The 21,997-nt window shown below is 42.2% G+C and overlaps 1 protein-coding gene across 6 annotated transcripts in view; it reads right to left on the bottom strand.

Moving 5' to 3' along the window:
- Window positions 1–2,456: 2,456 nt before the first annotated feature.
- Window positions 2,457–21,997, bottom strand: part of ccser2b (coiled-coil serine-rich protein 2b) — a 45,147-nt gene continuing 25,606 nt past the window's right edge. For 2 of the 6 annotated variants that reach the window (XM_071461701.1, XM_071461702.1), the window contains 4 exons: window positions 21,640–21,723; window positions 21,424–21,510; window positions 21,030–21,155; window positions 2,457–11,909 (listed from right to left, as the gene is read on the bottom strand). In XM_071461701.1, coding sequence (XP_071317802.1) covers window positions 11,451–11,909; window positions 21,030–21,155; window positions 21,424–21,510; window positions 21,640–21,723 — 756 coding nt within the window. In that variant the 3' untranslated portion in view covers window positions 2,457–11,450. Of the gene's footprint in view, window positions 11,910–12,962; window positions 19,065–20,257; window positions 20,364–21,029; window positions 21,156–21,423; window positions 21,511–21,639; window positions 21,724–21,997 lie in introns of those variants that run through there. The other 4 variants (XR_011684991.1, XR_011684990.1, XM_071461704.1 and 1 more) reach the window with 4 other exon arrangements.

Here is a 21,997-nt window from a genome sequence, read left to right as displayed (position 1 = left end):
CAAACAGCACATTTTACTCTCCATTCATACAAATATTTACTGTCATAAACTGCACATCCTGCTTGTACAATTCCCTCTGAAGTTTACAATAATGAATAAATAATAAATGAAATATTTAACTGGGTTTGCATGGAGGTGTTTTGCCTGATAACTGGAAAGAAAATAGAAAAAGTGCTTTACAAAGTTTCTTGTAAATTATTAGAATTAGTGAGTTATTAGAAACCAGGAGGATAATTTAAATTTCATCTTAATTTTAATAGAAAACTCTCCATCTGATTATTTATGGGTAGAAGTGCAGGAGATATAGACAGAAAGTTATACCAACATCATAATGTTCAATAAGACAGAATTATTTTTTTGTTTGTTTGATATGAGGTTGATATAAACTCAGAAATAATAATTAATTTAAAAATGTTTTAAAATCTTTCTCATGTTTACAATGTTCTGTAAAAATATATTTTCTATAATTTTATTTCCTTACAGGTTGAATTCTGATTGATTCATGTAAAATCTCTTCCTGGTTTTGGCTGAAAACTGTCAAATTTAAGACAAAACAGTCAAAACTAAATAATCTCATAAACACTTCACATCCTCACAATAACACGTCTGTAGTTCCTGTTTCCATAGCAACAACTCATCATCATCATCATCATCATCGTCTTCGCTGTCTCTCAGCTCGGCCTCCAGCATCAAGATGGAGCGACGTCTCCGCTGACCATCAGTCCTGCTGCGTTCAGGGTGTCAGGGGACAAATGGGGACATTTTTCAGCGTTAGTCCAGCGTCAGGCTCGGAGATTAAAGTCCCGCTGAAGACTGGGGAGGACGTCTGCGAGGACGTGGCGAGGGCTCCCCGTGACAGACGAGGACACTTATTGAGGTCAGGATGAGCAGTGGGCTGTCAGGAGACACCCAGCGTCTAGACAGAGTTACAGCTGGGAGAGGTCACGGGGCGGACGGCTGCAGTCAGAGGTCGATCAAAGTCGAGACTCTGAGGAGGAGGCTGGACACGAACACATCAGAGGAAGTGGAGGATGACTCAGCTCTGCTCTGAAATATTTCACCGCTTCTCACAGTCAGGGCAGTCACACTCCTACAGCTGGTGACCCACAGCTCTCTACACTCCACAGAGACACACATCAGTGGTGTCTCAGTCAAACCTGGACACCTCATCCTCACACTCCTGCTGTGCTTGAATATTGTCTTACGTCCAACAGGGACAGAATCCCACACCACGGTGCTGAACTCAACCTAACCAGACCTTAACCAGGTGTTGTCATGGGACAGATTCTGTTTGTTACAGTCTGAAGGCGTCAGATCAGAAAACTGGGCTTTTATTTTGTTGGATTTGTCCTTGGTGGAGGGGGGGTGCAAAATGAAGAGAGCTTCCTGTTGAGTGGGATTACGACCAGCTGAGTGAGTGAGTGAGTGAGTGAGTGTGTGTGTGTGTGTGTGTGTGTGTGTGTGTGTGAGACCCTCAGGATTTGTCTGTTTTTTTGTTTTTTAATCTTCAGCAGCAGGAAACAGGATGAAAACCTGCAGCCTGGAGAATTCAGGCAGGAAAGGAATTAATCAGGAGGGATGTCAGGGAAACTTTACTACACTTACCTGTTCTCACACACACACACACACACTGTCAGGGGGAGATGACTGTAACTGAGAGCAGCTCCTCTGCTTCAGGTTCATTCAAAGTCTAAACAGCAAAGAAATGCAGTTAGTCAGCGGGTGTGTGGGTGTGTGGGTGTGTGTGGGTGTGTGTGTGTGTGTGTGTGTGTGTCTGGGTGTGTAGTTCAGTTTCAGAGCTCAAAAAACAGACAAACATGTCGATGTGCTGTGAAACATTTACACGACTTCTTCACATGATGATAACACGTCTTTCCTCTGTGAGTCTGTGTGATTTACAGTTTAATCTTATAAAATCTTATTATTATTAATTTATCTATTAATCATCTGTTAGATTTTAAGGATCTGGAATAAAACCAAAATCGTAAACCTAAATATTTTCTCTGCACATTAAAGGAATAAGTTGCTTAACTGGGTAGAAAAATAAACAAATTCAGTATAATGTACATTTGTGCAGCACTAACTCATCACCGTTACAACAGAGTCGTCTCAGGTTTATTTTAATTCACTAATTAATTCCAGTTGCTGTTTTTTTAACAGCTGTTAATCTCCCATCAGTAAAACTCAGTACTTCCTGCAGAGATGTTTCACATTAAAAGTACTACATGATCTGCATCTAGGTGATACATTAACATCTTACCATGTACAGGAAGAGTTTCATGTTCTTCCTCTAACACTTTGCTACCAGGAGTTATTTAAACTCAGCTTCTGCTTATGAATAAATCAACAGTTGCTTCTGAATGAGCAGGATTCTGGTGGTTACCATGACAACCACATTTCGATGACAACTGACGAATAAATCAAGGGAAAAAAATCAGCATCAATGAACCAAACTCTGAGCTTCAGTGTTGATTATTTATTTCAGCATTTGGCTTCTCAGCAGCATCAGAGACATCACAGCCAATGACAGAAGAGGCCATAAATATTAACCAGTGAGCAACAGGGAGCTGTTTCGGCCAATCATAACAGGAATGCAGACGTCCAATGAAACCTTCAGCACTCAGCGTCCACAGGTGTGACGCAGGTGATCAGGAAATATTCAGCAGATTTGATATTTATCAGTCACAGAGCAGAAATCAGACTTTAGGAGTTTACTGTTATTATTATTATATTTGTGCATCTGTATCAACCAGTGAGAGCAGGGCTGATGAGAGTCAAGCTAACTCCTGGACAAACATGCTGCATTTACATCACATGGAGACGTGGGGACGTCACTGTCAGGACGCCATGATTGTAGTTTTCTGTGTGTTTAGAACAGAGTTTGTGTTTTCCAGATTCATTGTGCGTGATATGAAAAGATGGGGAACCTAAAAATAAAGTACTAAACATTAAGTTTGTTGGCCAGTTTTTTTTCTTGCTGTTCACACAATGATTTGTGAAATATTTAATTTTAGTCATGAAACTTTGTTCTTTTCAAAGACCGGATTTGATTTGGATGAATCTCTTTAACATGTGTTGTGTTTGTATCCATATGACCTGAACACAGCATGGATGCAGAGTGGCAGCTTCATGAGCCGAGAAAGACACAAAAAAACCAAAACAAAAGCAAACAACAACTAAAACACAACAAAACAAATGAAACGCAGCAGTTGAGACATTTTCGTCTTTAAGAGTCAAGCTGAATGAAGCCCCACATCGTTTCATTTAAAGTGCATTTTCAGACTGAGATGCTTTACAAGCACACAATTCAGTGTTAATAACAATAATAATAATAATGATAATAATAATGATAATTACAGTGGATAAGACTTTGTACAGTTTATCACATAAATAAGAGTTAGTGCGGTGGAGAGGTAAAACACTGAGTTCTGCAGAGTTATTGCACAAAAATCAAATTCTGCAAAACCAGCAGGTGACACAGGAAACAACAGGATGTCTGTCAACATAAAATACGTGTCCTTCAAGTTTTTCAAAGTAAGACTATTTCCCCAGACGACACAGAGAGAGTAGAGTACAGGACACAGCAGAGTGGATATACTGCAGGACTGGATATTGCAGATACTGTACAGATATGTGGAGTGAGTATTATTCTGATTATCTACGGCAGAGCTGTGGAGAAACTACATGATAAACGTCTGTTTAAATACGTCTAAATACAGAGACTGAAATATTATCAACAACAAAGCAGCTTAAGGAGGAAACTCTGACCTTCACACCGTGTCTCACACCTTTATTTACCTCAAACACACGAGAACCTGTGGAGAACGACCTGCTCCTGTTTTCATTCGCCGTTCACTCAAACACAGCACTTCCTCAATATTTACCTGTTGTCTTAATAAACTCAGGATAATGTACATTTCCACAGCACTGGCTCATTATCAACACAGGTCCAGGTTTCTTTTGAGGGGGGGGGCACCCAACCACATTTCTGACTTTTTAAGTCCTTTTTAGCAGCAGTAACAATTTAAAGACTTCATACTGGTCAAAGAACGACAGAAAACCAGTAGAGACGATGACAATAAGACAATTATCTATTAACTACATTAATTACTTGACAGTTATGTCACATTTAAGAGTTGTTATGACTTTCTAAGGCCTTTTTTGGAGGAAACTTTATCCCCTTTCTATTCTACTTTTCCATCTTTTTGATTGTTTAATTGTCTACTGTGAATAAAATTCAAGACTTCCTGCACAGGTATTTCACATTAAAAGTCTTGTGGCAGCTCGAACAGTTGATCTCTGTTTTCCTAGAAACTTTAAATGTGAAATATCTTTGCGAAGTATTGAGATTCATCATTAAAAACTTAAGGGATTAAAGAAACGGCAAAGTCTACAAGATAGAGGTTAATTAATTAATTAATTAATTAATGAACAGCATTAAGTGTGAAAATGTACATTATGATAAATTTACTATGTGACGCAGGGGTTATTTGAATAATTTACATTACATTTACTCATTTGGAAAGCACTTCTATCCAAAGTGACTTACAAGTGAAGAGAATTTATAATATTTGATCATTTTCTGATTTAAAACCCAAAACTTTTCAAAGGTCATTTCAGTGTTTCACTGTCAAACCTGGTAAAATCTGTTTTTATCACAAATGAAAACTAAATGGTCACTTTTCAACAGAAATGTAAGACAACAGAAAAAAAAAGAATTCAAATATGACACATGACAGAGTATCACACAGTCGTACACGGTGTGATCAGCTGATCAGATCAGTACAACCAGTGGAAAAACACAGAGTTCAGAGATAAGACTGTGGCTGTATCAGTTTCTGTCACATCCAGCTGCTCTGCAGATGTGCAGCATCATCATCATCTTCATCGGAGCATTTCAACATGTCCGCAGGTGGAGTTTCGTGCAGATTTTGTCCAATAAATTAAACCTCAAAGGAAATGAGGAATAAATATTAAACACTTTAGGAATAATTTGTCTCGGTGACGATGTTCAGTCTTTAATCCTCTGAAACTGGATTTCAGTGACATTTCAGGACGAGAACCAGACAACACGAGTGTGGTCGACAACAACAACAGCAACAGGTAAAAACAGATGTTTTAGCTTCAGGTTAACCGACAGGTGTTCAGGGGCGGGAGTCGAACACCTGGAACATCAAAGACCAGCAGCAGCAGACGAGCGTGAGCGGATGGAAACGAGAGAAGTTTCTTTTTAAATGAAGGAAATTTAGAAATTTAGTTTATTTCCAGCAGCTGATTTGCCTGATTGGTGGTTTTCAGCTTTCCTTGAATAAAACAAGTCCAGGTGTTTCCAGGTGTTACAGTAATCATGTAATCGTGGGTTTGATCATGAGCAGAGTTAATGAGTTGTGACGTGTTGATCGTTAGTAAAAAAGAAGATTATTCTGGAGACTCTGTTAATAATTTAACGACAAAGTTAAAACAGCAGGAACAAGCTCTGCAGGAAAACCAACATCACGACTCCATTAAACTTTGCTCATAATTGTAAATAATGAAAAATCTGGATTCCTGCGGTCGGGGGGATTTTCTTCTCCAAACCCTGATGGAGTCGATGCTGTGCTCTCACACAGACTCATCCTGTCATTAACAAGCTGTTTTCTACCTTTCAAGACCTTCCTTTTTCAGAGTCACAACAGAAACATGAAGAGACGTGACGGCCGAGCGAAGCCTCGACTCAGACGTGTTTCCTGTTTTTTGTTTTTCCTGGATGAGACGTTTTGATGAAGCGAAATCTTTTAGTTACTTTAATCAACTTCCTCTTTCATTTTAAATTAATATTCTTCTTTTATGTTTTTGTCTTGTTTCATATCGTTTCATCTCAGATCAGATTTTACTGGGCATTAATACATTAATACATTTATTGTGTTGTATTGTGGAATCAACCGACATGTACAGATATGTGTGTGTGTGTGTGTGTGTGTGTGTGTGTGTGTGTGTGTGTGTGTTTCCCAGGAGATGCAGTGGTTTTGATGATGAATTTTAACCATGTTCGGCTGTGACACAGCATGACGTTAAGACATGATAAAAGATAAAAATATATAATATATATACTGTCAGTCGACTATGGTGATTAAGAGAGCTGCTAATTAACATTAATTGTGTTTTGTGGTTGAGGAGGTTTTGGTGAAGATCATCAGACGACAGCTGATGGTTCATTAACTGGGCGGCTGCTGAAAGCCGTCGTGGTCGTGTTTCTGCCTCCTGATCACATGTCGATGACAGATTTGAAAGATCTGGATCTGAATTTGATTAAATGTCACTGAATAAAGTTAAAACTGAGCTCAACTTAACTTAGATCAAGACTTATCTGGAATTAAATAAATAAATACAAACTTTAAGAATAAATCCATTTAAATACACAGACTCTGTCCTGTTGTTAGATGTCAGCAGCTGCTTCCAGCTGTTTCGTCAGCGGAGGATTTTAATTGGCCGGCGGGCTGCTGGGAGGCAGATTAACTGTTATTTTTCTTTGTTAATGAATCCGTCGTTAAGATGAAATGACCTTCAGGTTGCCAGCCAGCGGCCAGCCAGCGGCCGGTCTTCAGAGCCTGTTCCGGGCTGAGAACCTGCACCTGGTAAATCCGGTGTAAGCTTCAGCTAATACACAGTTAATCTGCCCCCCCCCCCCCCCCCCCCCCCCGCCCCCTCCCCTGGTCAGAGGCTGATGATGACACACAGCACTCATTAACAAACGAGCCGCCGCTGACGGACAATAAACTTTAGATTGGGCAGGTTCAGTAATTTAACCCTGAGGTGTCTGAGGCCTCGAAGGAAGGAGATGAGAAGGTGGAGAAATGTGACCAATGAGGAGGCAGTGAAGGAGAGAGGAAAGAAGGGAGGGTGATTAAAAAAAAACAAAGGGGGTAAAGAAAAGAGGAAGTTTAGAAGAGGGGAGGCAGAAGGAAAGTAAAGGAGGAGGTAAAAGAAAGACAAAGTATGGAATAAAAAAAGTGAAGGATAAAGTAAGAAAATTAAGCTGTAAGGAAGTAAAGAAAAGGAAGGAAAGGAGGTAGGAGGTTGCGGAAGCAGAGAAGGACACAAATGACAGGAGGGTAATAAAAGAAAGAGGCAGGTAAAGGAAGGAGAAAGAAAAAGAAGAAGGAAGGCAAGAAAGAGGAGTGGAACGAAAAGGATGCAAAAACAAGGAGGTAAGATATGGAGGAGGTAGGAAAGGAAAGACAGCAGAAGAAGAAAGGGAAGAGATGAAAAGATGAGGTGGAAGGAGAGAAAGAAAAAGGAGAGAGAGAGAGAGACAAGGAGGTGGAACAGAAGAAGGTATGAAGGAAAGAAGGAGTGAGGGAAGATAAGGAGGAGAGAGACTAAAGAGGAGGAAAGGTGAGAAGGAAAGGAAATGAGAATGTATGGAAGGAAATGAAGAGGTAGGGTAGGGAAGGAAAGGAGAAGAGATGGAGGATGTCTCCTCAGTTCATCCAAACACCAACAACCTTCAGTCACACACACACACACACATACTTGTACTTCTATCTTTGTGAGGACACTCATTGACATAATGCATTCCCTAGCCCCTTACCCTAACCTTAACCATCACACCTGAGAGCCTAACCCTAACCCTAACCCTGACCTTAACCTAAACCTAATTCTAACCATAACTCTAAAACCAAGTCTTGACCCTCAACATGTGATTTGAAGGTGTCTCAAAAAGTGAGGACCGGCCAAAATGTCCTCACTTTCCCAAAATGTCCTCACTCTGTTAGTAAAATACTTTTTTTGGTCCTTACTATGTAGCAAGTACAAGTACATACACACACACACACACACACACACAGACACACACACACACACACACACACACACACACACACACTCTCACACTGTCTAAATCCCAGTGCTGTTGCCAGGCTGCCCGGCTGTATTACCATGGCAACTGGGCTTATCGACAACACCTAAGTGGTACCTGCTGTTACTCTCAGGTGTGTATGAGAGTGAGAGTGAGAGAGTGTGTGTGTGTGTGTGTTAAGAAAAGAAAAAGGAAATAAGGTGATAGTTAAGGAAATGCAGAGGGGAAGAGAAGGAAAGGAGGATGAAGGAGTCAGTTTAAGCTTCTGAGGGGTCCCAGGGAAAAAAATTGTTGCGGCCCCTAGTGACCCTGATCACTAACCTGTCAGATGTATTGATAACAAAAAGAGGACGTCTGACAGCTGCTAATTTCTTCATCTACTCGACCCAAATGACAGGGGGTAAACCTGGGGCCCCTGGAGGTCTGAGGCCCCTGGTTGGTCATTTAATACAGAAAGAGAGGAGGAGGAGACAAGATGAGTTAAGACAACAGGAGGAGAGAAGAACAAAGCTGGTTGATAAAAAAAAAAAGACCAATTACAGTGTTCTCTCTTCTTCACCTCCTCCTCCTCCTCCTCCTCATCCTCCTCCTCCTCCTCCTCCTCTCCCTGTTGACCTTGTTATCCTCCCTGCTGCAGCTTCCTCACACAGATGATGGATGGACAGAGGAGAGACGAGGGATGGGAGAGTCAAGCAGGTGGACACACAGAGAGAAGACATGGTCTGTCATATCTGTGAGGAAGACAACGTGATGACGGGAGGGAGGGAGGGAGGGAGGGAGGGAGAGAGAGAGAGAGAAAGGAGACAGAAGAAGAGGAGGAGGACAGGATGGGAGACTCTCAGACAGAGGAGCAGGACAGAGACCTGGACTCGGAGGAGACGATGCTCCTCCGCACTGTGATCACTGTCATCTCTGGGTTCTTGTGTCACACTGGGAGAAAAGTCAGGCAGTGATCAGCTGATCAGCAGCTGGTCAGCTGATCTTTCTGCTGCTGATTTATTTGACCTGAGTTTGATTGATCTGATGGAAGCTGAATAAACGAAGGAATAAAAACACACCATGATGCTCTTGGACCTGAATGTTTCAAGTGTGTGAGCTCATTTTCAGAACAGCTGAGCAGACGACATGAGATACGAGAGTTTTTAAAAACGTTTCACGTGAAGCCGTGGACAGAGGAGATTGGTGTTTAATATCTCATCTGCACCGACCACAGTGGGATCGACTCTCAGTGTTGGTCCTTTGTGCTGCTGCTGGTTTGTTCACATGGTTCATGCTGTGTTGAGTCCAGTTACATGCTTTTTGTCTCAGGACAAAATAAAATTTGAATAAAGCTTCTGTTTTCACTACGACGACCAAAGAGAGCCCAGGAAGGGCTTGAGTTACCTGTCAGTCTGTCACCTGTTTCTCTGATTTGATTACTGACTCAAACTGGAACTAAAGATCATTTTCATTATTGATTATCTTACTGATTATTTGATGAATGAATTGTTGAAGTCTAGAAGTTGATGTTTTGAAATGTTCAGTCACCAAATATTCACCTCTGAGTGATTCTTTCTGCCTAAAGACTCAGTGAGTCTGTTGTTAAAATCACTGTTGTTGCTGCTGTTGTTTTTCACACAGCTGTTGTTGTGGTTCTGTCACTTTTTGTCACAGCTGCTTCCTCAGCTGCACAGACGCCTGTGTGATTTCTGACCAACAGAACGGCAGGTTTGTTGAGGGATTGTCTGGAGATTTACTCGCTGCGTGAAATGTGAAACTATGCTAAGTTTGATTTTGCATATATATTCAACACCATCTCCACTCTTGCTCAAGGGCACACAGGCAGGACAAAGGGTGTGTTTTAGGGGCTTGGACCTGCGACTGTGTTGCATATCTTTGCATATACTGTTAATAACATCGAAGCAAGCAGCGCTGGGTGAAGAGTCTCTGTCTCACTGATGGAAATGAGATTATAGCTCACCTGTCAGACTTGTCAGTGATTCGTCGGTGGAGAGTAAATGTCAGTGGGTTCATCCAGGTGCTGGATTTGCTTTTGACTCGTGGTGCGATGCTGAGGAAATGTTAAAGTGAGGGAGGAGGCTGTTGATCCTGTTAATGTCTCCTGGCTGCTCGTTTCTAAAATGTGATGATACGCAGCGTTCAGAGCAGGAAAAATGACAGAGGAGAGTTACAGTCTTAGTCCTCTGCTGAATATTGAGACTAAAATACACTGATGTTTCTGCTTGTGTGAGTGTCAGTAATGATTTCAGCCTTCGGTCAGTTAAAGGCCTCAGTTTACGTCAGACGAACCTGTTTTTCCAACCACGTCAAACTGCTTCAGCCTCCTTTAATCACTGGGTCTTTTGTGTCTTTCTGCTCTTGTTGCAATGAATCACTGAAATTTCAGGCAGTTTCAAATCCATCTATGATGTTTCACATAAATGAGCCTGAACAAGTCCTGCATGAAGATGGCGACCTCTCTGAACTGAAGTGGAAACAGAAATAATGACGTAAAGCACAACGACCTGTGCACGAGGAGTGTGCTTAGTTACATCCCAACTGCAGACGGTTCGTCTGAAGCATTCTGAGACCTTTAACCTCGTCCAGGCTTTAGCCGGTCTTTAACCGGTCTTTAGCCGGTCTTTAACCGGTCTTTATCTGGTCTTTAACCAGACGGCTTCTGGTCAAATCATCAGTGTTTGGTAAAAACCTCTCACCTCCTACATGTTGACTCTTGAAAAATAAGAAAAACCTCACTGCTCCTCCACCTGCTGAACAGGTTTTATAAATACAACAAAATAGTCATCAAACCTGGAGGCGGGAGGTTTTTCCAGTGAATAACGGCTGTGATGTGGAAACACTGTGTAAAGAACATGTCAAACCCACAGAGTGAAGACGTGGACAGTGACAGGACACAGAGAGAATCCTGTCTGAGACGGGACAAAAATAAAAGTTGGATTTTCTGACCTTGGAGACGAGTTGTTTTGCAGAACAGCAGGTTTGAGCCAGTTGGTCTACAATGAACAGACAGATGAAGAGATGAAGAGATGAACTGATGAAGAGATGGAATCCAGTGTTTGGGCTGGAGGTCTTGGTGGGATCCAGGTCTCTGTGTTTGGGCGACTCCTCGGTGAGGAAGACTTGCTGGAGGAGGTTTTGGGGAAGTGAAGGATGATGGATGAAGAGCAGCCAGGTTCGACTGGTTCCCTCTGTGGAGTCAGTCCATCAGGCACAGACAGTCCGACTGGTTCCTAACACACAGCGAGTGAACGGGTGGCCCAGAGAAGGTTTGGATCTCATCTACTGAGGAAGAACGACCAGCTTCTGCTCCTCTGTTTTAAGAGTTTTAAACCTTTATTCGTCGACCACAGTGCTCAAAACAGAAGAATAAATAAGTTAACTGTCGATATTTCAACATCATTTACGGATTAAATAACGTGCTGATCGTTCTGGCCACAGTCTGTTATTGTGAGAATTTAAGAGAACAGGACGTTTCCAACAGCTCAGAGGCAGAGTTTAGGATCAATCACGACTGAAACAGATTCAACACGACCGGAATGAGGCGGGGGGAAACCTGCGGTTCGTGGGCTCATGTCACTGCGTGTTAGGAAGGCGGTTTGAGACCAACAGCTCTTCAGTGGCTCTTTGGCTTGGGCAGGCGAGAAGAGCCGGAGGTGAAGGCTGGCATTTTGAGCTTTACCCCAGAGGCGCCGCTGCTCTCTGGGTCGTGAGGCGTCGACAGTGGCCTGGGTGCCCTCGTCTTTGGAGGGGGGGCAGCAGTGGAGGCACAGCCAGAGCTGGAGTCTGGTTTGGAGGTCTGAGACAGGAAGAGGCGGAGCTTGGAGGGCTGGGGGGGCTTCAGGGATCTGTTGTGGGCTCCTCTCTTCTCCTTTGTCTCTCTTTTGTCCTCCTTCCTTGATCGTTTCCCGTCATCCTCTCGTTCCTCGGTGGTGGAGTCAGCGGTGGGGTCAGCAGGGGTCTCAGAGCAGGGGTCAGCTGGAGCTGGAGCTGGAGCTTGGGCTGGCGGTGGCGTTGGGACTCGGTCCATCAGTGATTCCTGGCTTTCTTGGCAGGAGGCGTGAAGTATCTGTGACTGAAAACAGAGGGAAACATCTATTGATGAAGACCATGTGATGTGGCTGATAGTTCATTAAAAGTGTGAAACCAAACTACCAAACACTGAATCAGGGACCAGGTGGAGGTCGTTCCAGTGTTTCCACTGTCAAACCTGAGATTTCACCAGTGAACGTAGTCCCTGATGTTGGTGTCTGACTGCTGAGGTCTTTGGTAGAGCTGCTACCAGACTGATGGTTTAACACTATTGGGGACTGAAAATCTCATCAGTGTCAGTGAACCAATCAGCATGCAGCACACTTAGAACAAGATCCAATAAAGCCAGTGATTGGCTGTTAGTAAAACTGAAATTTCTACTCTGATGTGTGTTGTAATTTTTCTTTTGTTAAAATAGATTTGATAAAATTAGTATTGAAAAAACAGTCGTGAAGAATCAGTATTGAAATCGAGGTATCAGTTTCAGTCTGGGTCTCTGATACTCGTCTTTAAACAGAGTCTTTGATTTGGGTTCATGTCTTTTTGTTCACAGTATCTCAGACTGTGCTTGGTTTTTTTTTGTTTTTTATTTTGTTGTGTATTTTATCATGTAAACAGGAATTATGATGATTACAACATCAGATAACGATGATTTCTCAATAACCTCCATGTTCTCATGACAAATCAGAGAATATCAGCTTCTTCTTCTGCTCATGTATGTGCTTCACTGTAAAACAGGGCTCATGTGTCTCTGCTGCTGGTTTGTAAACACACAGATACTGAGAGTTTGATTCAGCTCTTGTTCTCAGCCTGTTTAAATAGAATACAGAGAGAAAGACACAGAAACAGAGACAGAAACCAAATCTCCTTTGTTTTATAATTTATCACTTGTTGGTGATGAGATGGAAAAAAACTCAATGTCTGAAATCAAGAGAGGAAGAAAGAGTTATTGTGTGTGTGTGTGTGTGTGTGTGTGTGTGTGTGTGTGTGTGTGTGTGTGCTGCTTTTGATCCATGTCCTGCTGTGTTACTTGTGTATGGGTGTGTTGAATCTGAAAAACTGTACATTATGCTGTTATAAAAAAAATATTAATAAAAATAAGTGAGATGTTGTTGATGTTTTAACTTTGGTGAGAAACACTGATGAAAGTCAAACTGCTGGACCAACACAAACAGCATGAGGCCTAAAACAAATCTGACTCTCACATCGTGATGAAAACGCTTCAACCTGACAACAACAATATTTCTCCTGTTTGTTCTCATCTCTGCTCCACACAACATCTTTATTTATCAGGTTTTATTCCATTTTATTACAACGTCTACTGTTATAACTCTCAGCTCCGTCTTCAAATATATAAGTAACAACTTTTCTTATACTGAACTTTACTAACCCTAACAGACTTACAAAGTGCTGAACAGAAAACAGAGCAGAACAGAAAAAGTCAGTCAGGGAAAGTGTTAAATATAAATTACATCACAAGAAGAATTAAAGTACGACACAGAAGATGTCAACACAGGAATAAACACAGGTATAAATTCATCTGATAAAAGTGAGTTTGAAGAAGTGATCTGTTAAACCTGAGATCTTCAGGCAGAAAAGGTGGGAACAGCCAGGACATCGCTGCCTGAGGATTTCAGGCTGAGCTGTGGCTCATAAAGGATTAACATGTAACCAGGGGTCTGACCATGCAAAGTATTAAAAGTTTTAAAAATAGTTTAAATCAATTCTAAAATTGACAGAGGTATGAATGACTTTCATATAATTTAAATTTTAGTATTCAGAAATTGAGCCTTAAAACAAGCCGTCAGGACTGCTGCAACTTTGTGATGTCACAACAAAGCAGTCACCGCCCTCAGCCCCGCCCCAAGCTCCACCCACCTGAACCCACCGTCCAACCCTGGAGGAGTCGGTTTCGACCTGTTGTTACTAGAGCTTTCACTTCAGGTTTCAGCTCGATTAGTGAGCTGGTTTATCTTTACAGTCTCATCAGGGTTAACAACATATAGCTGTGTATCATCAGCATACGTGTGAAAATCAATACAGTATTTCTGAAAAATGTGGAAACATATAAACAGAAAATAAAAGACGTAGGAGCCAAATCTATCGAGAGCTGTGTCCTTGATACACTCTCCAAACTTCATATATGGGATTTGGCCTCCAAGTCTAAAACCTAGAACAATATCTTTGGCTCAGGTCGGGTGTGGACATCATTATTAATAGTGAAGAATTCTGTGAAGAATCTCAGCATTCATATATATAGAATGACCCAGCTACAGGAGACATAAATAAATAAGACTGTAAAATAAGTGAATTTCCACAGGCACAGACTCACAGCAGCAGCAGCAGCAGCACGGTGAGAACAGCAGACGAGTTATCACTTCACACAAGTTTCCAGGATCAATAAACAAAGATTATAGCACATGATGGATTTGTGTTATCTTCCCTCTGATCCTCAGTGTGAATCAGATTATCAGTGAGTAGATGAGATCAGGCTGCAGGATTAAAGTGTGAAGAGCAACAAGAAGTTTAATGCATCTGCATCAGTCACACTCACTTACATTAAGCTGCTGTTCTTCTTCTGTGTCTGTGACGACTAATTACACCTGGAGACAATTCTGTCCTCACTTCTCAAAACAAAATGTAAGTGGACAGCGACATCTGGTTTTGCAAAAATATCCTCATGTTTAAAAATATCTGGATTTTCTGAAGGGCAGGAGGTCATTTCAAATGTCTGGTAAATAGCACTGATCTATCGAAACTTCTGATTCTTTACTTTTAGAAATAAAATACGGAGGCCCTGAAAGGGAAGGCTGTAGTTACCACTACCTCAGTATAAACAGGACTAACCATTCATGTTCAGGCATTTAATTAATAAATTTATAGTTTATTTATTTATTATTAATTTATACAGAAATACAGTTAAAATTGGCAAAATTTTTATTTAAATCAGGAAGAATCTGATCAAAGAACTAAACCAGATTATGAATCATGTGTTCATCACCAGCCATCAGTACTTTTTGTAGATTTTGATGTGTTGTGGTTCGATAATCATATGTCATGTTCTGCATTAGAAAAACTCAGCACAGACTGTTCTACGTCTGCGGTACATTCACTTCAGTCTTATTGGCTTTATTTCATTTATTTGTCAGAGACAATGTAAAAATACTCTTCTACAAAGAGAGGAGATGCTTTTCACTAGAACTACAACTATTGTTATTTTTATAGTCAGTAAAACATCAGAAAAAATCTGAAATGCCGCTCACAACTTCCTGCTGCCCAAAGTTACGTCTTCAAACGTCTTGTTTCATCCAACCAACAGTTAAAAACCCCAAAGGTGTTCAGTTTACAGCCACTTTGATTGAGCTCCTGCTGTAAAGCTTGATTTCTCCAAACTCAACATTTACAGTCTACGCTCTGACGTGAACAGCTTCTTCTTCTTCGAGCAGCAGGACTACAGGTTCAGATCATCATCAACAGAACTGTTTGTCCTCAGGAAACTCTCACCCTCTTTCTCTAAAGTTCAACCGGAGTCAACTGAAGAGACTCATCGTAAAAAAAAAAAAGATGTTCAATGAGATCCAGTGTGTTCTCATTGATCCTGACAGCTTCTGTAACATAACCACACTCTGGTTCAGTCTTTCACTGCTCCTCTCTACGACGTCAGCTGCTGTTGTGTTAAGCTCAGTGAGACTTCAGTCAAAAGCCTATTGTATACTTCTAAAGACAAAACAAAGAGACTGACCCCGACTCTCCCTGAAGAGGCTATTTTCTTGTCTTTAATCAGCTGGGTTCAACTTTCCCCACCTTTATACAGTAAGTGTTGAACATTTCTACCATCTTGCACGGACAATAAACTCCAATCTGCAGAACTACAGAGAGGAGTCAGCCTTCATGTCTACAGCCTGTCTGCAGGTTTCATTTGCTTAGGTACCTTTATCTGAAGTGACTTCTCATCTGTCCTTTGAGGTTCACTCAAGGAGGAGCTGGATCAAACCATCAACCCTGCGATTACCAGTCAAACCCAATCTCCCACCAAAATAAAAGCAGTCTGAATGTGCACCAACCTCAATGATAATACATGCTCAGACTGGATTTGGTTCTGATGTCCTGCTAGAGTTGACTGTACCCTGGGAACACAGGATGGAGGAGGTGTTTGAGAGGAGGAGGGCTGGTAAACGAATGCTGGGATGGAGGACTTGATGCGACTGCATTGAGGTCAGGTGAGAATCAGAGGAGTACACAGAAGAAGAGATCACTGCTGCTGAGAGAAGGTGTCAACATGGCTGTGGATCCAGAACAAAGATTCATGGGCCACACAAGCTACTTAGGGCCTGATCAACCCCTGCTGGGTCACCTGGGTGAGGCTGTCTGATGTCCTGACACACCTGATGACCCCAGGTTACATCACTGATGACGTGTCTAGGTTGCATCAAATAATGTGTTTTAAAACCATTTCTCTATATTTCTATTGTCAACAAATCCAATGAAAACACCAAAAAGACAAGGTTCAGTATTTCCTTACAACAGCTGGTCACTGCAGCTTATAGCAAATGTTCCTCAAACAGGAGGAAACTGGGCGTTTGTTGGGGACTATTTTCAGTGGTGGATGAATCCACATTCCCTGCTCTAGTGAGGACAGTCTGTGATGGATTGATTCAAAATGAACTACAGTGTGGTGTTGATGATGATGAAGTTTCTGGAAGCTAAAGTTAATTCATCATTTTATTGTTGGTTTTCATGGGATTTGTTAACAATAAGAAAAACACGGAATATAACCAGATGTGAGGATAGTGGTGAATCTGTTGAAAACATCTGGAGGTTCTCAGTAGAATGTAAATCTGCAGTGAAACTCAGCTTATAGGGAGGAAACATTCCCTGGTGAACACTGACACCTGGTGGTGGACACTGGTACTGCAGCATGTCTGTCTTCCTGTCTGTCTCCTTTTCCAATGTCTTAAAGTGTGTCTGTGTCCATCCTTCATAAATAATGCATGACAGGATGGAGAGATTAAAGAGAGGGAGAGATGGGCAGAGAGAGAAAGAGAGGAGGAAGATATGAAGTGAGGAAGACTGTAAAGGAGAAAGGGAGGAAAGAAGGGAGAGAGGAAGAAAGAGTGAAGAAGATGATGAGGAAAAGAAAGACAAGATAAACAGGATGGGAGAGCGAGCATAGAGAGAGGGTGAGTGAGAGAGTGAGAGAGTGAGAGAGAGAGAGAGAATAACAGAAGAAGAAGAGGAGGAGGACAGGATGGGAGACTCTCAGACAGAGGAGAGAGAGAAATGAAAAGAGATGGAGAGTGTCCTCGACCACATGCAGCTGTTCTTGAGGAGAATTCACCTTCTGTTGGACGGAGGGAACCAATCGACTGCCAATTCTTTTTTCAGTGTTCTGCTTCCCTGACAACGACTTATAGGACGTCCCCACAGCAACACACACTCTCACACAGACACACACTTTTCTGGCGCACAAAGTGCTGATCCACCCAAACTGCGCCCCCCTCCCCACCTTCTTGTTGTCCTGTCACCGGCCCCAGGAGGCTCGTTAGATGAATAATATCGCCTCACGCCGCATCATCAATTAGCTCAATTATTAAAATGATAACAATATTGAATAAACATGAGGTCGTTGTTGTGAGCCGAGGGCAGAGAGCTGGAGGGGAAAGGACTCATTTACTTTAAGTAATGGTTCAACAATGGAATAATAATGCAGGTGTCTGAGCGTCATCCCATTGAGCAGTGAAAACCTTCCTTTTTGATCATTACTGGTCCTTTAATATTGTGAAACTGCAGAATCAGAGTCGGATCAGATTCTTACTCAGTATGAACCGATTCAAACTGTAGATACTAAATCTGACACAATATTTTCTCATAAGTCACTTGATTCCAGTTCTGGAGGTCTTGGTTAAAATACTGAGTTTGGAAGTAACTCAAACAACTTGGACGCTACAATGAAGACTTGTTGCTCAGAGCATTAAGACGACATGTCGATGCTGTTTCCAGTATTTGTGTTACTTATTATAATGATTACTGTTAATAAATAGCTACTACTACTACTACGGTTACAACCTAATACCATGTTTCAAGTGTCAAAAAGAAGAAGAGAAAAAGGAATTCGTGAATTTGTACAATTTAAATCAAAAGTTTCTGACTGTATAACGTCAGCAACTCTGTAAGTCCTGCATCAGAATTTTTGGCAACTTTCAGAGTTGCTGTTCTGACTTGAGGAAACTAATTTTTCCGATTATTCCGACACCATGTGAATGCAGCGTAAACTGATGATAAGATATGAATTAAAATTCAACTGAAGACAGTGATCCCTGAAACTGACGTGATGCAGTTTAAATCTTTGTGTTATGCTGCTCGTTGTGACCTGAGCCTCGTCACAAAAATTAAAGAACAGGAGAAATTCAACCTCAGAGGAAATAACATGAGGTAAATTTGACCTTGTACATGTTGTTATAAATCACGTGACAGGCTCTGTGTGAAGAGACCCTCACGCTCTTATTATCAGGTGTTGCTAACATGAGGAACATGTGTAGAGGTTTGTTTGCAGAGCAGCAGAACAGGATCTAAGATGCTGTGAAGGTGTTTAGTGAATCTCAGGTGGAGCCTCATGATCCAGAAAACACCTGACATCAAGTTCAGAGGTCACCGTGGTAACCAATAATCTGAGCAGCCAGAGTCCTCAGCGATGTTCGGACATGACACCAGCTCCCGGAGCAGCTTCGCTCCGTTGTGCTGAGGAGGTGAAGGGTGTCCTGAGTGACGTCACCTCCAGTGGTTTGACTGCCTCAATTGACTGAAGGAGCTGAAGTGAAGTGCTCCTCATCTAATGCAAAATTTAAGAGCCATTTATAAGGATAATTTTATCCCGCTGCTGCCTTCTAACGAGCCTCAGGACTTTACCGGGCTCATTTCAGTGTGAAGGAGAAGGTGTGACCTGATCCTACAGGGAGCGATGGATCATGGGTAAAACAGTCCAGACAGTTTTACATATGAATACTTACCCACTCTTACATTATTATTACATTTGTGCCACCGAGTGTTTCAGGTTCTAATAATCTGATGTGTTTGTTCAATAACGGGATAAGTAGGAAAGAAGGAAACAGGAGGAAGAGGAGGAGGAGCATGAGGAAGATAAAAAAGTTGCTACTGTACCATGCTGTGTCACTGAAGTAAAGCACTAGTTTTTCCACTCCTGGGCGAGGGCAGAGAGGAGAGGACACAGAGGACAGAGGGAGGACAGTTAAAGGAGAAAATACACCAGAAGAAAAACAAAACTCTCAAGAATTTCTCAGGTGTAGTGAAGACAACGATCTGTCTGAGACACGACAGTGTGGATGGGCTGTGATGGAGTCAGAGATACGGTTCAATGATTTGAGATGAGGAGGAAGGAGGATGGAGGGAAGGACGTGTGAAACAGAATAAAAGTTAGAAAAGAAGATTTGGGAGTAAACACATGATGGGCTGAGTCCAGATTAATGAGGTTAAAAAACTCTAAATTAAAACTAAAACGAGGTTGGAGTGAAGTAAACAGCCCTAAAGTGACCGGCAGATTAAAGCCATGTGTGAACTCAGGTTCCCTCTGAAGTCGCTCCCCATGAATAAGTTAAATCACCTCCTGTGTCACACAGGAACTTCTAATCTGGAGCTCTGATTCAGGGTGGTGGCGTCTCAGCTGAGGGTAATTCTGAGGATAATATTCAAGTCATTTCATGTTAGCAGAGCAGTCTGCGTTAAAATCATCTCCTCTGACCTCTGACCCCTCACCTGTTGACTCCTGGTTACCGTGAATGTTGGAGAATTAAGTTGCTGCCCACAGACTAGACTGTGCAGCTGTGGCTCCTTTTGTATTTTCTCTTTTTACTAAGAATTGTATAGAAATGGAAACTGCTTAACGTGGATTTTAAAGCCCTTATACATCTAAAAGGTTTTACTTTACTTTCTTTGCAGTATTGTTTTGTTTCTTTCAATTTTCATCAGTTTTTTTCCCATTATTTGAAATACACAGCGACATAATACATAAAATATAATGAGCCGGGCGGCCCGGCAGTCGAGTGGTTAGGGCGCGTACCATGTTGAGCGCACGACGCTCTTAGCAGGCAGTCACCGGTTCAACTCCCGACCGGTCCGACTCTTTCCTGCATGCCATTCCCCTCTCTCTACACCCTTTCCTGTCAGTCTCCACTAAGCTATAATAAAGGCATAAACCCCCCCTCCCAAAAAAAAAAAAAAAGCTGAGTGGGATGATCTACATGAGTCCAGCTCTGACGACCACGATGAAGAGGAAGATAAGGGTAAGATGAAGAAAAGAGTCAGCAGTGTGGACAGAGGTTAAGGTGGAATCTGAGGTGAGGCGGGGGGTGGGGGTGGGGGGGTCACATGACTCACTTTTTCTAGCGAGGTGGGAGGGGATGCTGGGCCTCGGCCTCCCCCTGTAAGGCCTGGAGCGCTGATACTGCCAGGGTGGAGAGAGGAAAGGAACAGGAGGAAAAACCTGAGGAGAGACAGAGGGAAGGAGAGACAGAGAGAGGGAAGGATGCTGATTCATAACATTGGGAGAAAGAGGACGGAGAAGAGAGGACAGGAAGACGAAGAGACAGATGAAAAGAAGACGCTGGGAGGGAGACGGATACTGACGTTCGGCTTCAAAAAGGAAAAATCCTGCATCCAAAAACACACACGCTGCATAATAACAATATATACAGCACCAGAAACCTCCTCAGGTCCCAAATACACTGGCTAGAGGCAGCTGTTTAAACCGTCAGGACTACATTACCCAGAAACCTTTCAGTAAACCAGCCGGTCTGTGAAGGCTCATACAACAGGAAGCAGGAAAACTTTATAACCCAAAGTCAAGACAGAAGAAGAGGAGAGACAGAGAAGACAAGTCTATAACCCAGAAAACAAACAAACAAAAAAAAGAAGTTATAAAAGAAAACAAAGAGCCAAAGGTTTTAAGATTTTAGTCTCTACTGTTTTTTATTTTTCCTTTATTTTATTTTTAAAGTTCTGAAGTTTCAGTTTTCTGCTAAACGCTGTTTTTAATTCTGTCTTGTGAAGCACTTTGGGCTGCATCTCTGCATGAACAATGATCAATCAAAAGTGTGTGTGTGTGTGTGTGTGTGTGTGTGTGTGTGTGTGTGTGTGTATGTGTCCTCACAGTGTGCTCTCTCCAGGGCGTCTGCGAGGCCACACTCTCTCTTTCCGCCACAGTCGTCTGTGTGTGTCGATCCATCCTTCCTGTCACCTCCTGGCAATGACACCTGGCGGTCACCATGGGAACAGTCTACTCACACACACACACAGACACACACAGACACAGACACACACACACACACAGACACACACACACACAGTCAGTAGCTGAATTCTGCTCCACTCAATCATCTGAACTGTCACAGTTTTAAACATCAGACCTGCAGATTATTAGTTATTATTGTGGTTGTGATTATATCATACACAGTCACATGACCTATCCCTACATGTTACCGCGGTGAGGTTAGCATGTTCAGTGCGCACAGTCAGAATGTCAACACAGAGACATGGACACAGACCAGCTGCAGTGAGAGTTGTGCGATGGTTCGGTCTCTGCTCCTCAGCTCCTCTCTGAGCTGCTGCACCTCCTGCAGCAGAGCCTGCACCTACACACACACACACACATGCACAAGCACACACACACACATTAGGGTTGTGGTAACAGAAGACTGAATCAGGCTGCTGCTGTGTCGACCTCAGCTGTGTCAATAAAGGTTGTTGAAACGTGACCTCACCTGTGTGTCGGAGCTGTGGGACGAGTCGTTGGTCTCAGGACTCAGAGTTTCTGTGGTCAGAGTGTCATCGTCCACATCCTCCTCCTGTACAACACACACACACACACACACACACACACACACACACACACACACACACACACACACACACACACCACGTTCATCAGATCATCTTACAGTAGCTGAAAACAAACCAAATCTCAAATCAGTGAAGAGTTGGTTAATCATGGAAATAGACTAGGTCTTTTCAGGGTTTTTTTTTTTAACAGTAACAAAAATATAGAGTGAAGCCAGACCAGCCATTAAGTTTTAATCTATGTCTGCAATCTTTGGCAACATTGACTAAATCTCTTCAATA

The sequence above is a fragment of the Trachinotus anak genome, unplaced genomic scaffold, assembly GCF_046630095.1.
Source record: "Trachinotus anak isolate AG129_WGS33_773 ecotype Australia unplaced genomic scaffold, CSIRO_AGI_Tana_v1 ptg000025l, whole genome shotgun sequence".
NCBI lineage: Eukaryota > Metazoa > Chordata > Actinopteri > Carangiformes > Carangidae > Trachinotus > Trachinotus anak.
This window is presented reverse-complemented; position numbering and strand designations above follow the sequence as displayed.